Source organism: Indicator indicator, chromosome 3 (assembly GCF_027791375.1).
Source record: "Indicator indicator isolate 239-I01 chromosome 3, UM_Iind_1.1, whole genome shotgun sequence".
Lineage (NCBI taxonomy): Eukaryota > Metazoa > Chordata > Aves > Piciformes > Indicatoridae > Indicator > Indicator indicator.
This window is the reverse complement of record NC_072012.1, coordinates 29,074,398-29,088,456: the sequence shown is the minus strand read 5'-3', so window position 1 is coordinate 29,088,456 and position 14,059 is coordinate 29,074,398. Positions and strand designations below refer to the sequence as shown.

Genomic DNA, 14,059 nt, shown 5'->3' with positions numbered 1-14,059 from the left:
GCCCCGCACAGCAGTACGTTGGGTAGGAATTTCCAGACCAGTTCTGAACTACTCGGCTAGGAATGATTGTAAAAGCAGTAAATTTGTGTATACTCAGATGTGATATGCACACAACACAGCCCTGACCCTGCCTTTACAACTTTAGGAATCCACTGGGCCAGAATTTTCTGAGGTCATGAATAAGCTGGAAAGCCACAGTAATTAATGATGTGGAGCACTGGAACAGATTGTTGCAGAGCTTACAAAGATGGCTGCCTATGAAAATCTCTCCTATGTCTCAGATGAAGGTCATTCATTCTTCCTAAGGCAGAAATGCAGATTGGAGGGCAACTTGAGTTCTTTTCTATCCATAATATCTTTGCTTTCATTAATAATTTTTTATTTTTGTGGGATCTAAAGGCAGACTTTCAAATCATGTTTAACTTATTCCTTCTGAACAGTTAACAGACCCAAGGATCTGCCTTGCAGTACTGTGTATTCTGTCATTTCAGCATGCAAAATATGCACTGTCAAAACTTTATGGAACATGCAGTCTCATTCAGCAAGAGTCTGTGCAGAAATGGAGACAGTTTTAGTTTTACTTTGCAAATTCTCTGTGGCTCTTTCTCTAGCAAGAAAATGTTTCAAATCATTGTTTTGAATGTGTGGTGAATTTCAATAATTTCTGGAAAACTGGTTGTCCTGGAGTTGCCTCTACTTGCCCGAGTGTTTTCAGAAAGTATGAATCACATAAACAGCACTGTACAGCACTAGATGTACATTCATTGTCTTTTTGTAGAAAACTTTAAGGAAATAGAATTTATTGCAGTTAAGACATTTCACTGTCTCCAGTTCTGTTTTTCCCTTTCATCCCTACATATGCAAACTTCCTTGATCTTTTTCCTGCTTCCTCATCTCCTTTACCTGCTGTTCTTTTTTCCATGACTGCAATGACAGTTTTCTCCATTAATTTTCAATTTTGATATTTTAGAATTATAATTTTCCCCATTTTTTAAATTTACATTTGCAAGTCTCATTATATCATGCTTCATGCTTAGTTTTTGTCAGTGCTATGTGTTCTTTTAATTTTTTCACCATTATTTTAAATATAAAACTTTTTGACCATGGTCACATCTTTGTTACCATTCAGTCTGCCTTTTGTATCTCATTTTGTCTTCCACTTAGGGGCAAAAAAACCATATATACTTCTTAGGTGAATACGTGGCATAGGTGGTTTTTAGTGAGTAAGGGCTATCATTAAAAATGAGACATAGGGTGAAGCAACATATAATCAGCCTGTGAAGGTACTAACAATGATGGATTTAATAAGATGAGGCCATGCCCAGGAATTATTGCTGCCTCTAGGGACAACAGCATGATCAGGAGAGTCAGGTGAAACAATGCTGTTCTTTTAAAGTTGGTAAAATCCTGCCTTTTTGGAAGCCCTTCTTTTGGACATCTGCCTCCTTTAATTGGACTGTGCTAACTTTAGCAACTACAGTATGTAGAAGATACACAAGATAAAGCCAAATATATGATTATTCCATAATTTGGGGTTTTGTTCCTTCCCTCCCAAGCCCTGAAAAATTATGAGTTAACATTAAAAACAGAAATAGAGTTTAAAAGTAATTTGTTATATATTTTATTTTATATGAATTACTGTTCCTTAGCAGTTCCATATTTATTCATAACTAGCTTCTATATCAGTTATCTCAAACTGCAAATGTTTCAGCTGGAATGCACATCATTGAGATTTTCAGCAGGGTTTTCCTGCATAGTAGCAAAGGCATGGTTGTAGGGTCTGGTATAAGATTTCTGATGTAGGATTAATGATGTAGGATTTCTAGTGTGAGGTGTCCCTGCCCATGACAGGGCGGTTGGAACTAGATGATTTTTGTGGTACCTTTGAACCCTGACTGATTCTATGATTAATACTTCCAGATGTCATAATAATACAAGTGTGAATGGTTAGAAAATAACCCTTTCAACATTTTTCAAGCATACAGCCACAACCTCTGATGTTTTTCATCTTCATGTTTTTCATCTTCATGGTTTTCCACATTTCACTGTGGCTAGATTGTTTCTGTAACTCAAGCAAGCATGGTCAGAGCTAGTCAGGCAGCTTTATCATTAAGTCTTTAACAGTTCTTTAACTGGGCACCGGGAAGGAATACAGTGGCCTCTAAGGACCTACTGCTGCTTCTAGCATGGCCCAAGGGGTTATTTCTATGGCCTTACATCCTTACAAAGCTACATAAAATAAGGACAGAATAAAACAAGTCAACATTTAATAATATTTCTGAGCAGGAAGAGCTATAATCAGGGGTAGTTCCAAGTTTATTTAGGTTTGAAATTTTTCTCTGTTTATCAAGAAGGGGGAGAAACATGTTTTTTTATGGGAGCTATGAAAACCAGAAACATGTGCTCCTGAAGGGCTTTGAAGGGTATCTGGCCCCTGACACATGGCCTCCGATGTCTTGAAACCATTATAACAAATTATTGCCAAGTTTGCTTTTTGGTTCTACATTTTATGTGATCCATGCTGGCAGGGTTAGGATTAGCAATTTCATTTTTGTTTTTAAACCCCTGTGCCTCTGACTTCTCAGCATAGTATCTGTGCAACATTCACCCATTCTGTGAGCCTGTTCCTTTCCTGTGATTCCAGGCCATTAAATGGAGAACATGAGAAAGCATTACTGATTTGTCATGGTAATATGAGAAATCTGCATGCTCAGTGTGAGGCAGCCTTAAGTTAAGCAAGGGAAAAATTAAGTACTAGATGTGACTAGGTGGCCTGGAAAACCTTCTCATTTACTAGGCAGCATGGCAGACAGCTTAGGGTTCAGACTGCTTCAGGTTAAGGAGAGTATTGCAGCTGGCTGTCCCTTGAGGTAAAGACTTGAAAACTAGAGTGTAAAAGTTGGAACATGCCTGTATTCTGCTTTGCTACTATTTCCAGTTTAAAAGAAGTTAGTTAATTTGACCTCTGTTTACTATTAAATCTTCTCCAGCCACTTGCTACATGGGGTGATGTGTGTGTCTCACAAGTGAGTTTATACTATCCCAAAGAGCTCTGGCATGAGCTAGATGTCATTGCAACTTCATTCTGGTCAGGAGTTAAACACTAAACTGCAAGCATCCAGGGAGCTTTCAAATCAGAAAAGGAGGTGCCTAATGAGTTTAAATGCCTTTGGTGTTAGGCGGCAATTAATAGTGTATTATGGACTAGTTGAGGGAAGTGGGGTTGTTTTTTCTGCAGAAAGGCAGACTATTGCTCTCTACAACTACCTGAAAAGGGGTTGTAGCAAGGTGAATGGTGGTCTCTTCTCCCAAGTGACAAGAGGAAATGGCCTCAAGTTGCATCAGAGGAGGTTTAGATTGGATAGTAGAAGAAACTTCTTCACTGAAAGGGTTATCAAACACTGGAATAGGCACCCCAGGGAAGTGGTTGAATCCCCGTCTCTGGAGATGTTTAAAAGGCACATAGATGTGGTGCTATGGGACACGGTTTAGCACCAGACTTGGTGGAGTTAGGTAATGTTTGGACTCAATGATTTGAAAGATCTTTCCCAACCTAAACAATTATATGTTTCTATGGTGTTCAGCTGAGATTACCGCAGTTTGCTTAAATCATGTCTCAGGTACCTAAATCCTCTTTTAGATTTGGCTGCATAAATCTTTACAAATGATGGCAAACTTTGGCTTCATTTCACTACCAGTAGTGTTGCAAAATCCACACAGAGAAATTGCCTTGCTTGGAAATGACATGATCCTTTCCTCATGGTGTATTGGGTTTGCCTGTCAGGGTTTTGGTAGTGGAAGGGCTACAGGAGTGGCTTCTGTAAAAGGCTGCTAGAAACTTTCCCTATGTTGAATAGAGCTGATACCAGCTCTCTCCAAGACAGACCCACCACTGGCCAAAGCTGAGCCCATCAGTGACAGTGGTAGCACCTCTGTGGTAACATATTAAAGAAGAGGGAAAAACACAAACAAACAAAACCCAACAAGCTGGGGAAGAGCAACCAGAGAGAAGAAGGAGAGTATGTGGAGAGAAGCAACTCTGCAAAAACACCAAGGCCAGTGAAGGAGGGGGAGGAGGTTCTGGAGCAGGTGGTTTGCCCTGCAGCCTGTGGTGAAGCCCATGGTAAGGATGGCTGTCCCTCTGCAGCCTATGGATGTCCATGGTGGAGCAGATATCCACCTGCAACCCATGGAGGAGCCCATGCTGGAGCGGGTGGATGCCCAAACCAGGCTGTGACACCATGGGAATCCCACACTTTAGCAGGCTTCTGGCAGGACCTGTGGACCTGTGGAGAGAGGAGTCCATGCTGCAGGAGGCTTGGTGGCAGGACTTGTGACCCTGTGGGGTACCCACACTGGAGGAATCCATTCCTGAAGAACTGCACCCCATGGAAAGAGCCTGTGCTGGAGCAGTTGGTGAAGAACTGGTGCCCATGGGAAGGACTCACATTGGAGATGGTTGTGGACAACTCTCTTGTGGGAGGGATTCCATGCTGGAGCAGGGGGAGAGTGGGAGGAGGATGGAGCAGCAGAGACAACAAGGGATGAATTGAGTGCAACCCCCATTTGCTATCCCTTTGTACCTCTAAGGGAGAAGAGATAGAGAAATTGGGAGTGAAGTTGAGCCCAGGAGGAAGGGAAGAATGGGTGAAAGGTGTTTTAAAATTGGGTTTTATTTTCTCATTATTCTACTCTGATTTTCATTGGTAATAAATTTAATTAATTTTCCCCAAGTTGAGTCTGTTTTGCCCATGATGGAAATTTGTGAGTGATCTCTTCCAGTCCTTAGCTCAACCCACAGGCCTTTTGTTGTGTTTTGTCTCCCCTGTCCAACTGAGGAGGGGCAGTGATAGAGTGGCACCCATCCAAGGTCAGTCTACCACAACAGGTAAAAAGTTTTTCCCCACCTAATTCCAAGTTCATTTAAATCAGTGGAAAGAGCTTCACTCAGCCATACTACTCCACAATTTGTGAAGGTGAGCAGGGTTGCATTTGTCATTTATAAGTGTCACAGTGTACAGTAGCTCACTCTTTTGTTCCTGGGACTGACTCTAAGCGTGAGTAAAATGAGTAGCTACCTAGAGCAAAATGGTGAGGGCTTTGCTGTGCATGCCAGAGCACTGGAAAGCCAGGCCTGCAATATGCCCTCTCTTTTGCTGAGCAATAGTGTTAGGGTATGAGAGAACAGTAGCTGGAATACAAAAAGATCTTCAGGCCAAAAAAAAAAAAAAAGATATAATTCCAGTTGCCTCTAGCAGCAACAGGAGAAACAACTCTTTTCCCAGAGGGTCTCTTCTCATAATCTTCACTTCAGTTCTTGCTTTTTTCTTTTTCCTTTTCTGCAGTAATCTCACTGCCCGCTGGTTCCAGTCACTTTTGAGATGGCAAGTCTCTGTGCTGTTAATGTGGCTGAGGGATCATGACTAAGTTTTTATTGGAGCCCCTTTTATGCTACAGAGGTAATGATACCATCCTAACCTCAAAGCATGGGATTATCTGTGGTTGTCTGGAGAGCTTGTAGAACCTATGTTCTCCAGTTTTTCAAGAAATGGTCAAAGAAGTGGCTGACTTCATCTGCTGGTGGTGACAGTGCAGCTTTTATCTGGAGGTTCGACTTAGTGACCTCCAGAGACCCCTTCCACCCTAAATTTCTTTAATTCTGTTTTGTCATCCTCTGTGTGAGATCTCCAGTCATTCACTGAAATAACCATTAATGCTGTGCTAGAATTGTTAGACTAGAAGTGCTGATTTAGTAGATGAGTTGTCCTTTCAAGTAGTTGAATGGTCTGAATTTTTTGACACTGAATGTATGAGATGGTGCTGATTTGTACCAGCTGAGGGTATGGCATTCAAAGAACATTTTAATTATGCTTTGTATATTGTATATGATTCTGTTTTGTTAACAACCTCTATTAATATTTTAGGAAACATGACATCAAAAGAGTTGATTTTAAAATTTTCTTTTCTTTGTTTTTTATTAAAAAAGAAAAAGAAAGAGACTAGAACATATTATTTCCTCAAGCAAATTCTGTGTCTAATGCTGTAGCTGAAGCATACAATAGAAGAGGCAGCTTTTATTTCAGGCTGTCATAGCTCCCTTTGGTCCAATGCATTTAAAATCAAGCGGTTTTTATGTAAGCCCTATTTTGTGGCAGAATTATTTTTACATACAATTCACTGACAAAGAAAATACTAAGGAAGAATGTTCTTCCCGGTTGTGAGACCTCAAACAATATTGTTTTGACTGGACATTAACTTAAAGAGTAAATGCTTGTCACTGCAAAGGGTTCCCAGAAAGAAAATTACTGTGCTGCCAACTCTTTCACTTGTTCTGCTCCATAATGGGGATACTGGACAGTCCAGTTAAAATATGGGACCAGTGCTCTGTATCCATACAGTGCGGGAGGGAATACATACTGACTTAAAGTCAGAAATCTCTGTTATACCTGAATAGCATCAGGTAAATAGAAGGGGGAGAATTTAAAGGGCGTGAGTGTCTTGTCTTAGTCATGTGCTCTGTGTTACTGAAGTGATGCTGGACCGTTCTGGAAGCGTTGGCCTTGTGATAAACAGCAGGTTGTGAAGAACAGGGTCCATAGTTTAGCATGTACATGTGCAATTGCAAATGGCACAGGAAACAAAAATTGGTCCAAGTCTGTGCTTTAGACCACTGTGAAGCCTTGCTGAATATTATCCAATAATTTTCAGTAAACCAAATAATCTCTTCCCTGTTTATGTTCAGTTGAGAGCACATCGACACAGTGTTAAGACAGGCAGATGTCACCTTACTCCGTGGGACACAAGCTAGCTCTCATCCAGAAAGTGTGACCTTCTTAGCACTGTACTGAGCCTGAGATTAATATCCCTCCTCTCAGTTGCACTTATCCTCTCAGATTCAGCACTGCACTGATGTGACAAAATGGTGAAGAGACTCAGAGCTGGATAATGCACAGGTGTGACTTGGATGTTTTGTTTTTAGCATTTCATAAAAAACCCTAGCAATGCCCAGGTACTCTTGTACAAGTGGTAGGTCAAAGTAGTCCAAAATAATGCTTTGCCCTAAGTTCAGGTGCCTATTTCCTCTCTGCATGGCTATCAGTCCACATGTTTGCTTCTTTGGTTGCTTAGCTGATCCTATTGCATACTGTTCACATGTATCTAATCACTACATTGTCAGTAAAAGTTGAAGAACAAAATTTTTTGCCAAAAATTAAAAAGGATCATAAATAAGATAGCTTTACCTTGTCAATGGAAGTAATTATATATATGACATCTGAACTAATACAGATACTCCTTTTGAGAAAAGGTCTTTTGGGGATGCTGTTATCAGCAGTACTATGAATTTTTAACAGTTCTGATTTTTTATATTATGTGTATTAGTCATTATAATTCCTCTGAGTGTCAGTATAACCACATTTTTTCAATTGCCAAATGTGTTCTGTAGGTCTACTATTTTTCTTTTTCACTCATTTCCAATAATGTGGGTTTTTTTGGTATAAATACCCAACCGTGATGCAGTTTGGTAAGATACAGTGGTGCCTTTGTAAGAGTACAATGAGAAAAGTCCTGTGAGGTTCAAATACCCACCAGCACCAAGGACACATAAAATGCAAAGCCATTATCCCCTTTGCCTGTGAAAATAGCTCTGGAAAAAGCTAAAGTATACTCAGTTGTTTCCATTTGTGAAGTTCTCCCTAGACAGTTTGTGAGGCTGAGTCTCTCTGTGAAAGAAATTACAGTCATTTGCTGATAGTTTAAGGGCTTTGAATCCCCTCTGTTACCATGCAAAGTTAAGCTGCATAGATCCATATCACTTTGTGGCTGTCCATGGCTCAGAGACCTTTCTCTTTATGGAGGTGACTGAGATCACATTGACATTGTCAGGTTTTTCACTGGACGCCGTAAGAAATAATTTAGGACTCTGTGGGCTCTTCCCTGCACGAACTGAGTGGAGTTAGCAGATGGAGAAAAGAAGAGTGCTGATGGATTGCTTATATAGAAAGGAGTGAATCGCTCCCTCTCTGATATGACATGCTTGTGGTGCTCCCAGAGATAAAGAACGTTACCACTTTACAAGGCACCAAATAAACCCTACTGGGAAACTGTCCTAAGAACTGTGTGTGGTTCTGGTCATTCCATTTGGACAGATGTCATAAAGTAGAAATACCTGCTGAGAAGGGTAATGGTAAGAAGGAAAGCCATTTTTATTAGAGAGGGATAAAAGAGTTGACTTTTGTAGTCTTAAAAAACAGCTGAGAAGAGTTATGTTACTGGCTGTAGATAAATGGAAAGTAAATTCCAGGGTGGACACCATTTATTTAAATGAAAAGACCACAATCAGAAGTCAATACAAGCTAAGCCTTATTGTATTTGTGTTAAAAATGAAAATATTTGTTGCTGGTGGAGACAAGAACTTCTGGAATAGCCTCAGCTGTTGGGGCAGTGCACACAAAAGCCTGGCTGATTTTAAAATGAAGCTTCACTAGTTTTTGAAAGATGATGTGGTACTTGTGGTTTTCAGGTGACTAGGCCTGGTGATCTGGAGATCCTTTCTAATTGTGTGCAAAATAAGATGGATTTATGCAGAGCATCCTCTCTTGACTGGAAATCAAAAAGAACATGAATCAATTCATCTTCTTTAGCAGCCTTTTGGCTATAATTTGAGCATCAGTTATTGCAAGACTGCACTTTCCCTGTCTTGTAAGAATATATAAAGTCCCATGCTTACTTTTAATTGTGGTCAAAGAAGAGAAATTGCTGAAATAGAGGGAAACATCAGAATATGGCTGTGTTCCTTTTTCTCTGCCCTGACAGTTGGACCTGAAGTAGGAATGTAGGTGATAGCTTTGCCATTGAGGATCTCGAAAGGGGGAAAACTGTTCACTCTACATTTACTGACTTTAATGTTGTTCAGTGTCAGTCTAATTCAGTGCCTTTAATTCACTCACCTTATTTAATGAATGCTAAGTGTGTTCAAATTAATGAATATATTTTAACGTTTTTTCAGGCATATTACTCTTCCTTATTGAGTTGTGGAAGAGCTACCACCAACTTTACTATCAGCAAGGTACAATAAGGCTAACATGTAGACTATGAAACCAAATTTGCCTCTTTCCAGCATGACAGAACATTCAGGGAAAAATTTCCAGAATTCTGCACTTGATTCGGTGCCTGGACATACTAGAAGAAATGGAAAGCAGGTCTAATCTTTATTTCTTTTCCTTGTCAGAATCCTTGTCAGAATTCTTTCCAGAATACCGCACTTGATTCAATGCCTGTACATACTAGAAAAAATGGAAAGCAGGTCTAATCTTTATTTCTTTTCCTTGGCAATTTTAATTCATGAAAATACTTTCTATGCCCCCAAATTCAAGTCTTCTTCTGCTGATCTCACTTTCTTCTCTGCAATCTTTAAACAAAGCAATATTATATTACAATTGGCTTACATTGAGTAGAAGTTGCTGTGCTAGCTAAAAAGTTGGCACCACACCTTCTATTCAGAATGCTGCATGTTGGTGGTGTCTGTTCAGATAACCTCTAGCTACAGTTGAGCAATACCACGAGTGGGGAAAACCCTAGAGAAATAGGAAAATCCCTAACTGTTTGTGCATTGTGTAAGGATATTTTGCTTAGGCACTTTGCCAAAGCAGATATGAGTCAAAGATGCTCTCTGCATAGGAGTGAAATGTACTATCATGTTCAGAATCTTATTTTTGCATAAAAGACACCCACGGCATTTGTGAAAGAGGAAGAAAATTTCCATTCTGGCTTTAATGTGTTATGTTTTTCTGTTGCATTCATCACTGAAAATTCCTGAAAACAAAAGATATAAAAAGTGGGAGAGGAACTTGGTTAATTTATTTGACTTCTTCTTTAAGACAATTGGTCTCTCTCAACTATTCTGCAAAAAATGATTTTAAAAGAAAATACCACCTCGTGCCTCCTTGGTACTGCAAAATTAAAAGTAATACTTAATTAAAAAAAAAAAAAGGAATTGAGCCGTAACCAAATGCCCACTGTAACTGGCAAGTGTTTGAAAAAAATTTTGATTATTTATGTAAACCTTCCCAAAAGCTCCTCACCCACAGGAAAACTGAGTGCCCTAGAATGAGAAAACATCTGCCTGCCAGAACAGAAATCACTGATACTTCTTTTATACCATGGATGAGAAGATAAATGCAAGATGGTACTGGAAAGTGCTCAGATGGTAGGATCCATCTGAGCAACAGTGAAAAACAATAATTAATTAGGATAGACTGGAACCTATAGGAGGATTTCTGCGTCATCCTACAGCAACAAAGAAGTGAGTGTTTTTGTTTCATATTGGTAACTTAAGATATTTTGTTCACATACAATTTGCATTTTCCAGGTGTCATAACAGGGTCTCCAAAGCCCTGGCCTTCTTTGAGTGACATTCTGAATCCTCAGAGTTTTGTCAGATTTTTGTTGTCTAATTGAATGGGACCCTGATTTTTTCCTAATGTGGTTACACTGTGATTGTAACCAGAAAGAAAGATTGCAGAGGTTCAAGATGATGTTCTAAAAAATTTTGACTGGCAATTGGGACCTCTCACATGCTACCTTACCAATCTGGCCAATGGAAAGTTAAAAATATGAAAAAATTTGGTAAGTTATCAACCTTATGAGAGATTAATTCCAGTAAGCAGTGGCTCAAAAACCAGTTGATACAACAGTTTAGGTTTTCTAGAAAACCAGCTCTTTAAGTCACTCACTTTTTGCAGTCATTTTGTATATTTTCCTATTCCATTCCCTAAGGCCATGGAGAACCTCAGATAAAGAGACTGATATCATGGTTTGATTAGAAATAATTTTAAATTCGAGTTTTGAAACAGCAGTTAAAATTCTGTTATTTGAGCTGGCATGTTCCACTTTTATTTAGTTTATTTATTTAGTTTAGTTTATTTATTAGTGCTGAGTGTGCATTGGGAGAATTGGCAAACTACCAATGAAGCCTTTTGTGGCTTGGCAGAAATAAAAGACGACAAATATTTCTATGAACATGTTATAGAAAATGTTATAGATATAGAAATTAGGTCACATAAGTTACATTTTTCAGTCCTTCAGGGGCTTTGAGGAATTTATGGAAGTGTTGAAATAGAAGTACCCTAGTTTTAGAAGAGTTATGTAAAGAAGCTTGATTTCCCTTATGAGATTGTAGAATGGTTTAGGTTGGAAAGGACCTTTAACAGCCACCAAATCCAACTCTCCTGCAATGAGCCAGGACATCTTCAACTAGATCAGAACTCCATCCAGCCTGATCCTGAATATTTCCAGGGAGGGGGCATCTACCACCTCTCTGGGCAACCTGTTCCACTATTTCATCACTCTCATAAGAATTTTTTTTTCTTATATCCAGTCTGAATCTACCCTCTTTAAGTTTAAAACCATTACCCCTTGTCCTGTTGCAATAGGCTCTACCCTGAGTATCGGTGTAGTATTGTGTAGAAGCAGCCAAAGCAATGGCTTTAACAACATCATGACTAATTTTTATGATCTTCAGTCTATGGAAGTGTGTGACCATCTCTGTTTTTTTATAAGTGGTTTAAAATGCCACATTTTATGATTCTGCACTTCTATAAGTCACAGTGACAAACTGCCCATTGTAGAAGATTACAATTTAGCTCTGTAAATGCTTATTAAAAAGAAAAGTCCCCAAAAGACAAAGGAATGGAAATTAATCCAGATTAGATACTTGTCACTGTCTTTTCAAAGGTCTCCTTTAAAACCAAGCATATCTATGTGAAGCTGAAGAGCAGCAATGAAGGGAAGAAAACAAACTTCTAAGCCTAAGGCGGCAGCTGCCACAGGGTAGTGATCATGCTGTCATTTCTGACTTGTGGCAATGTGATTTTGCTCTACAGCTGTGTTGAGGAGGGCAGAACTACCTGTGGATGAAAGCCTCATGGAAGACCAAGCAAAAGCTATTTTATATCTTAATGTTTACCCAGGCTTCAGTCTCTGTGCTTGTCTACAATTTGAGAATTTCCAAATGTCTACTGAGACAATTTTGCTGGCTCTAAGACTCACAAATTGTTGGCTTGTTGACAAGACCCTAAAATGTTTTAAAAAGTCTGATAACTGCCAGTCAGTTTGAGAGCAGAGGAGATAATGTGGCGCCTGCTCCTTCTGTGGGTGTGACAAAAGTGTCTCTGTGAATGGCACACTAATTTTGAAGGAAAGCTGTGGGGAATCATGTAGGGCATATACAAAGGAATACTGGTGGAAGTGCTGTGTCAGAAACTTGAATTCTGGAACTGCAGAAAAAAGTATTTGCTGGATAAGTAGTGGCCTTTCTTTAGAATGTTGTGCATAGTAGTAAAAATATGATTTGCTGTTTTCATACCCTACAGAATTTTAGTGTGTGGTTAAGCATTTATTTTACTGTGAAAATAGGTGTAGTCTGTCTGAAAGACAGCTGGAAACTTGTTGCAAGTCTCAATGTCAGGTTCTCTTTGCCTCTTACAAAAACAATTCCCACTTGAACATGGTCAGTACTGTGCCTGAGTAATTTCATTTTCAGGATACTGAGCCAGATAGTTCTCAGAAATAAAAAGGGAAGTCTTATTTCTGAACTTCATTTGCAATTACTGTAATACTTCCACTGGCCTAGTGTGATCTTGAAAAATCATAATATTTACAAATGTCCTAGATGCCCTCCCTTAAAATAAATAACTTGATTTCTTTGCCTTGCATGAAGCAGTCTATAGTAAAGTTTGAGAAAAAATAAATAAGCTTTTGGTTAGTGTGTGTGGCAGTACCTCATCAAATGATGTATCTATTTGATAGAATTGTGATAATTGTATAACAATTACACCTCAGTAGAAATACATGAGAATAAAGATAATGCTGATGCTGTGTTGCTATATGTATGAGGCTGTCAAATGCAGTAGTGATGTAAATTCTCACAATATTTGAAATTTTTTTTGTTGTTGTTTTGTTTTATCTTGAAAATGATTTCTGTTGTGGACTGTGAATATGTTGGCTTGTTTAAGGTATGTTCATATTCGTGTACAGTGACTAAGCTATATTTATTTTTATGGTTACTTCTGCTTTTATAGTATTTTTGTTTCTGTTTGCAGGGGATTCATTGTAAAAGCAAACCTTCCAGTGAGTATACTTCATTCACATTTTTATTACATTTGTTTTTGCAAGATAAAGATAATTTATTGCAGATAATAAAGCCACTTTCCTGGTGACATCAGATCCCTGTCATGACAGGGTGTTTGCCACCAGTTTCCTTGTACAAAACATTGAAAATAGGTAGCTTCTGATAAATGATAGGTTAATAATGACTGTGCGTTGTTGTTTTATGATTTTCCTTACTACAGATGGTTGATGGGAGAATTTTCTTAGTTGTTTCACATGTTTTTATTGCTTATTATTATTGCCTATGGTAAATAATAGAGGCTCTTGGATTACCTGAACCCCAAAGCATACATTAATTACTCCTCCAATGCACACCGTCTCTTCAGAGTGAAGTACCAGGCAGCTGCATTGCAAGCAGTCCCCTCTGAGAGGACTCTGCATCAGCATCTCACATGCTTGTGACTCAGCATTGCATCTACTGTGAACTCCATGGCACGAAGGTCAGGAAAGGCACCATGGAAACAAGCAGTGCTTAGAGCTGGGCCTCTGGCTAGGGCTGTCAAGACTCAGCTATCACTAGTCTTACTCTGAAAGGATTTATGTTGAGACGGAGAGAAAGAACAGCGGTGGAAGGGATGCAGTTAAAAGTCCCCCCTGGAAGTGTCTAGTCTTCTGCTGGTGAGTAGAGTGAACCACTGGTGGCTAGTTCAAGGATTGTGAATGACTCTTTTTGGGATTAGGCAGCTGAGCTGCTAGTTAGTGGAACATAGAAGAAGAAACAGGGACACTGACCCTTGCTCTACCTAGTTAAAGCTTGTATTCGTGCCCTCAGGCAGCATAGGCTGAGAAAACCAAACTCTTCAACTCTGGTCCTAAAGGGAAGGGCACCTACTCTGTTGACAGCCACAGGTGCTTAGATGATGCTCATAAAATTAAACTAGATGTTTTTCTC

At 39.2% G+C, this 14,059-nt stretch overlaps 1 protein-coding gene across 1 annotated transcript in view; it reads left to right on the top strand.

Annotated features, from left to right (window-relative positions):
• Positions 1-14,059, top strand: part of IL17REL (interleukin 17 receptor E like) — a 54,064-nt gene that overhangs the window by 6,044 nt on the left and 33,961 nt on the right. Inside the window, exon 2 of the mRNA XM_054399855.1 lies at positions 13,101-13,128. Within this exon, the coding sequence (XP_054255830.1) occupies positions 13,101-13,128 (28 nt within the window). The remainder of the gene's footprint in view (positions 1-13,100; positions 13,129-14,059) is intronic.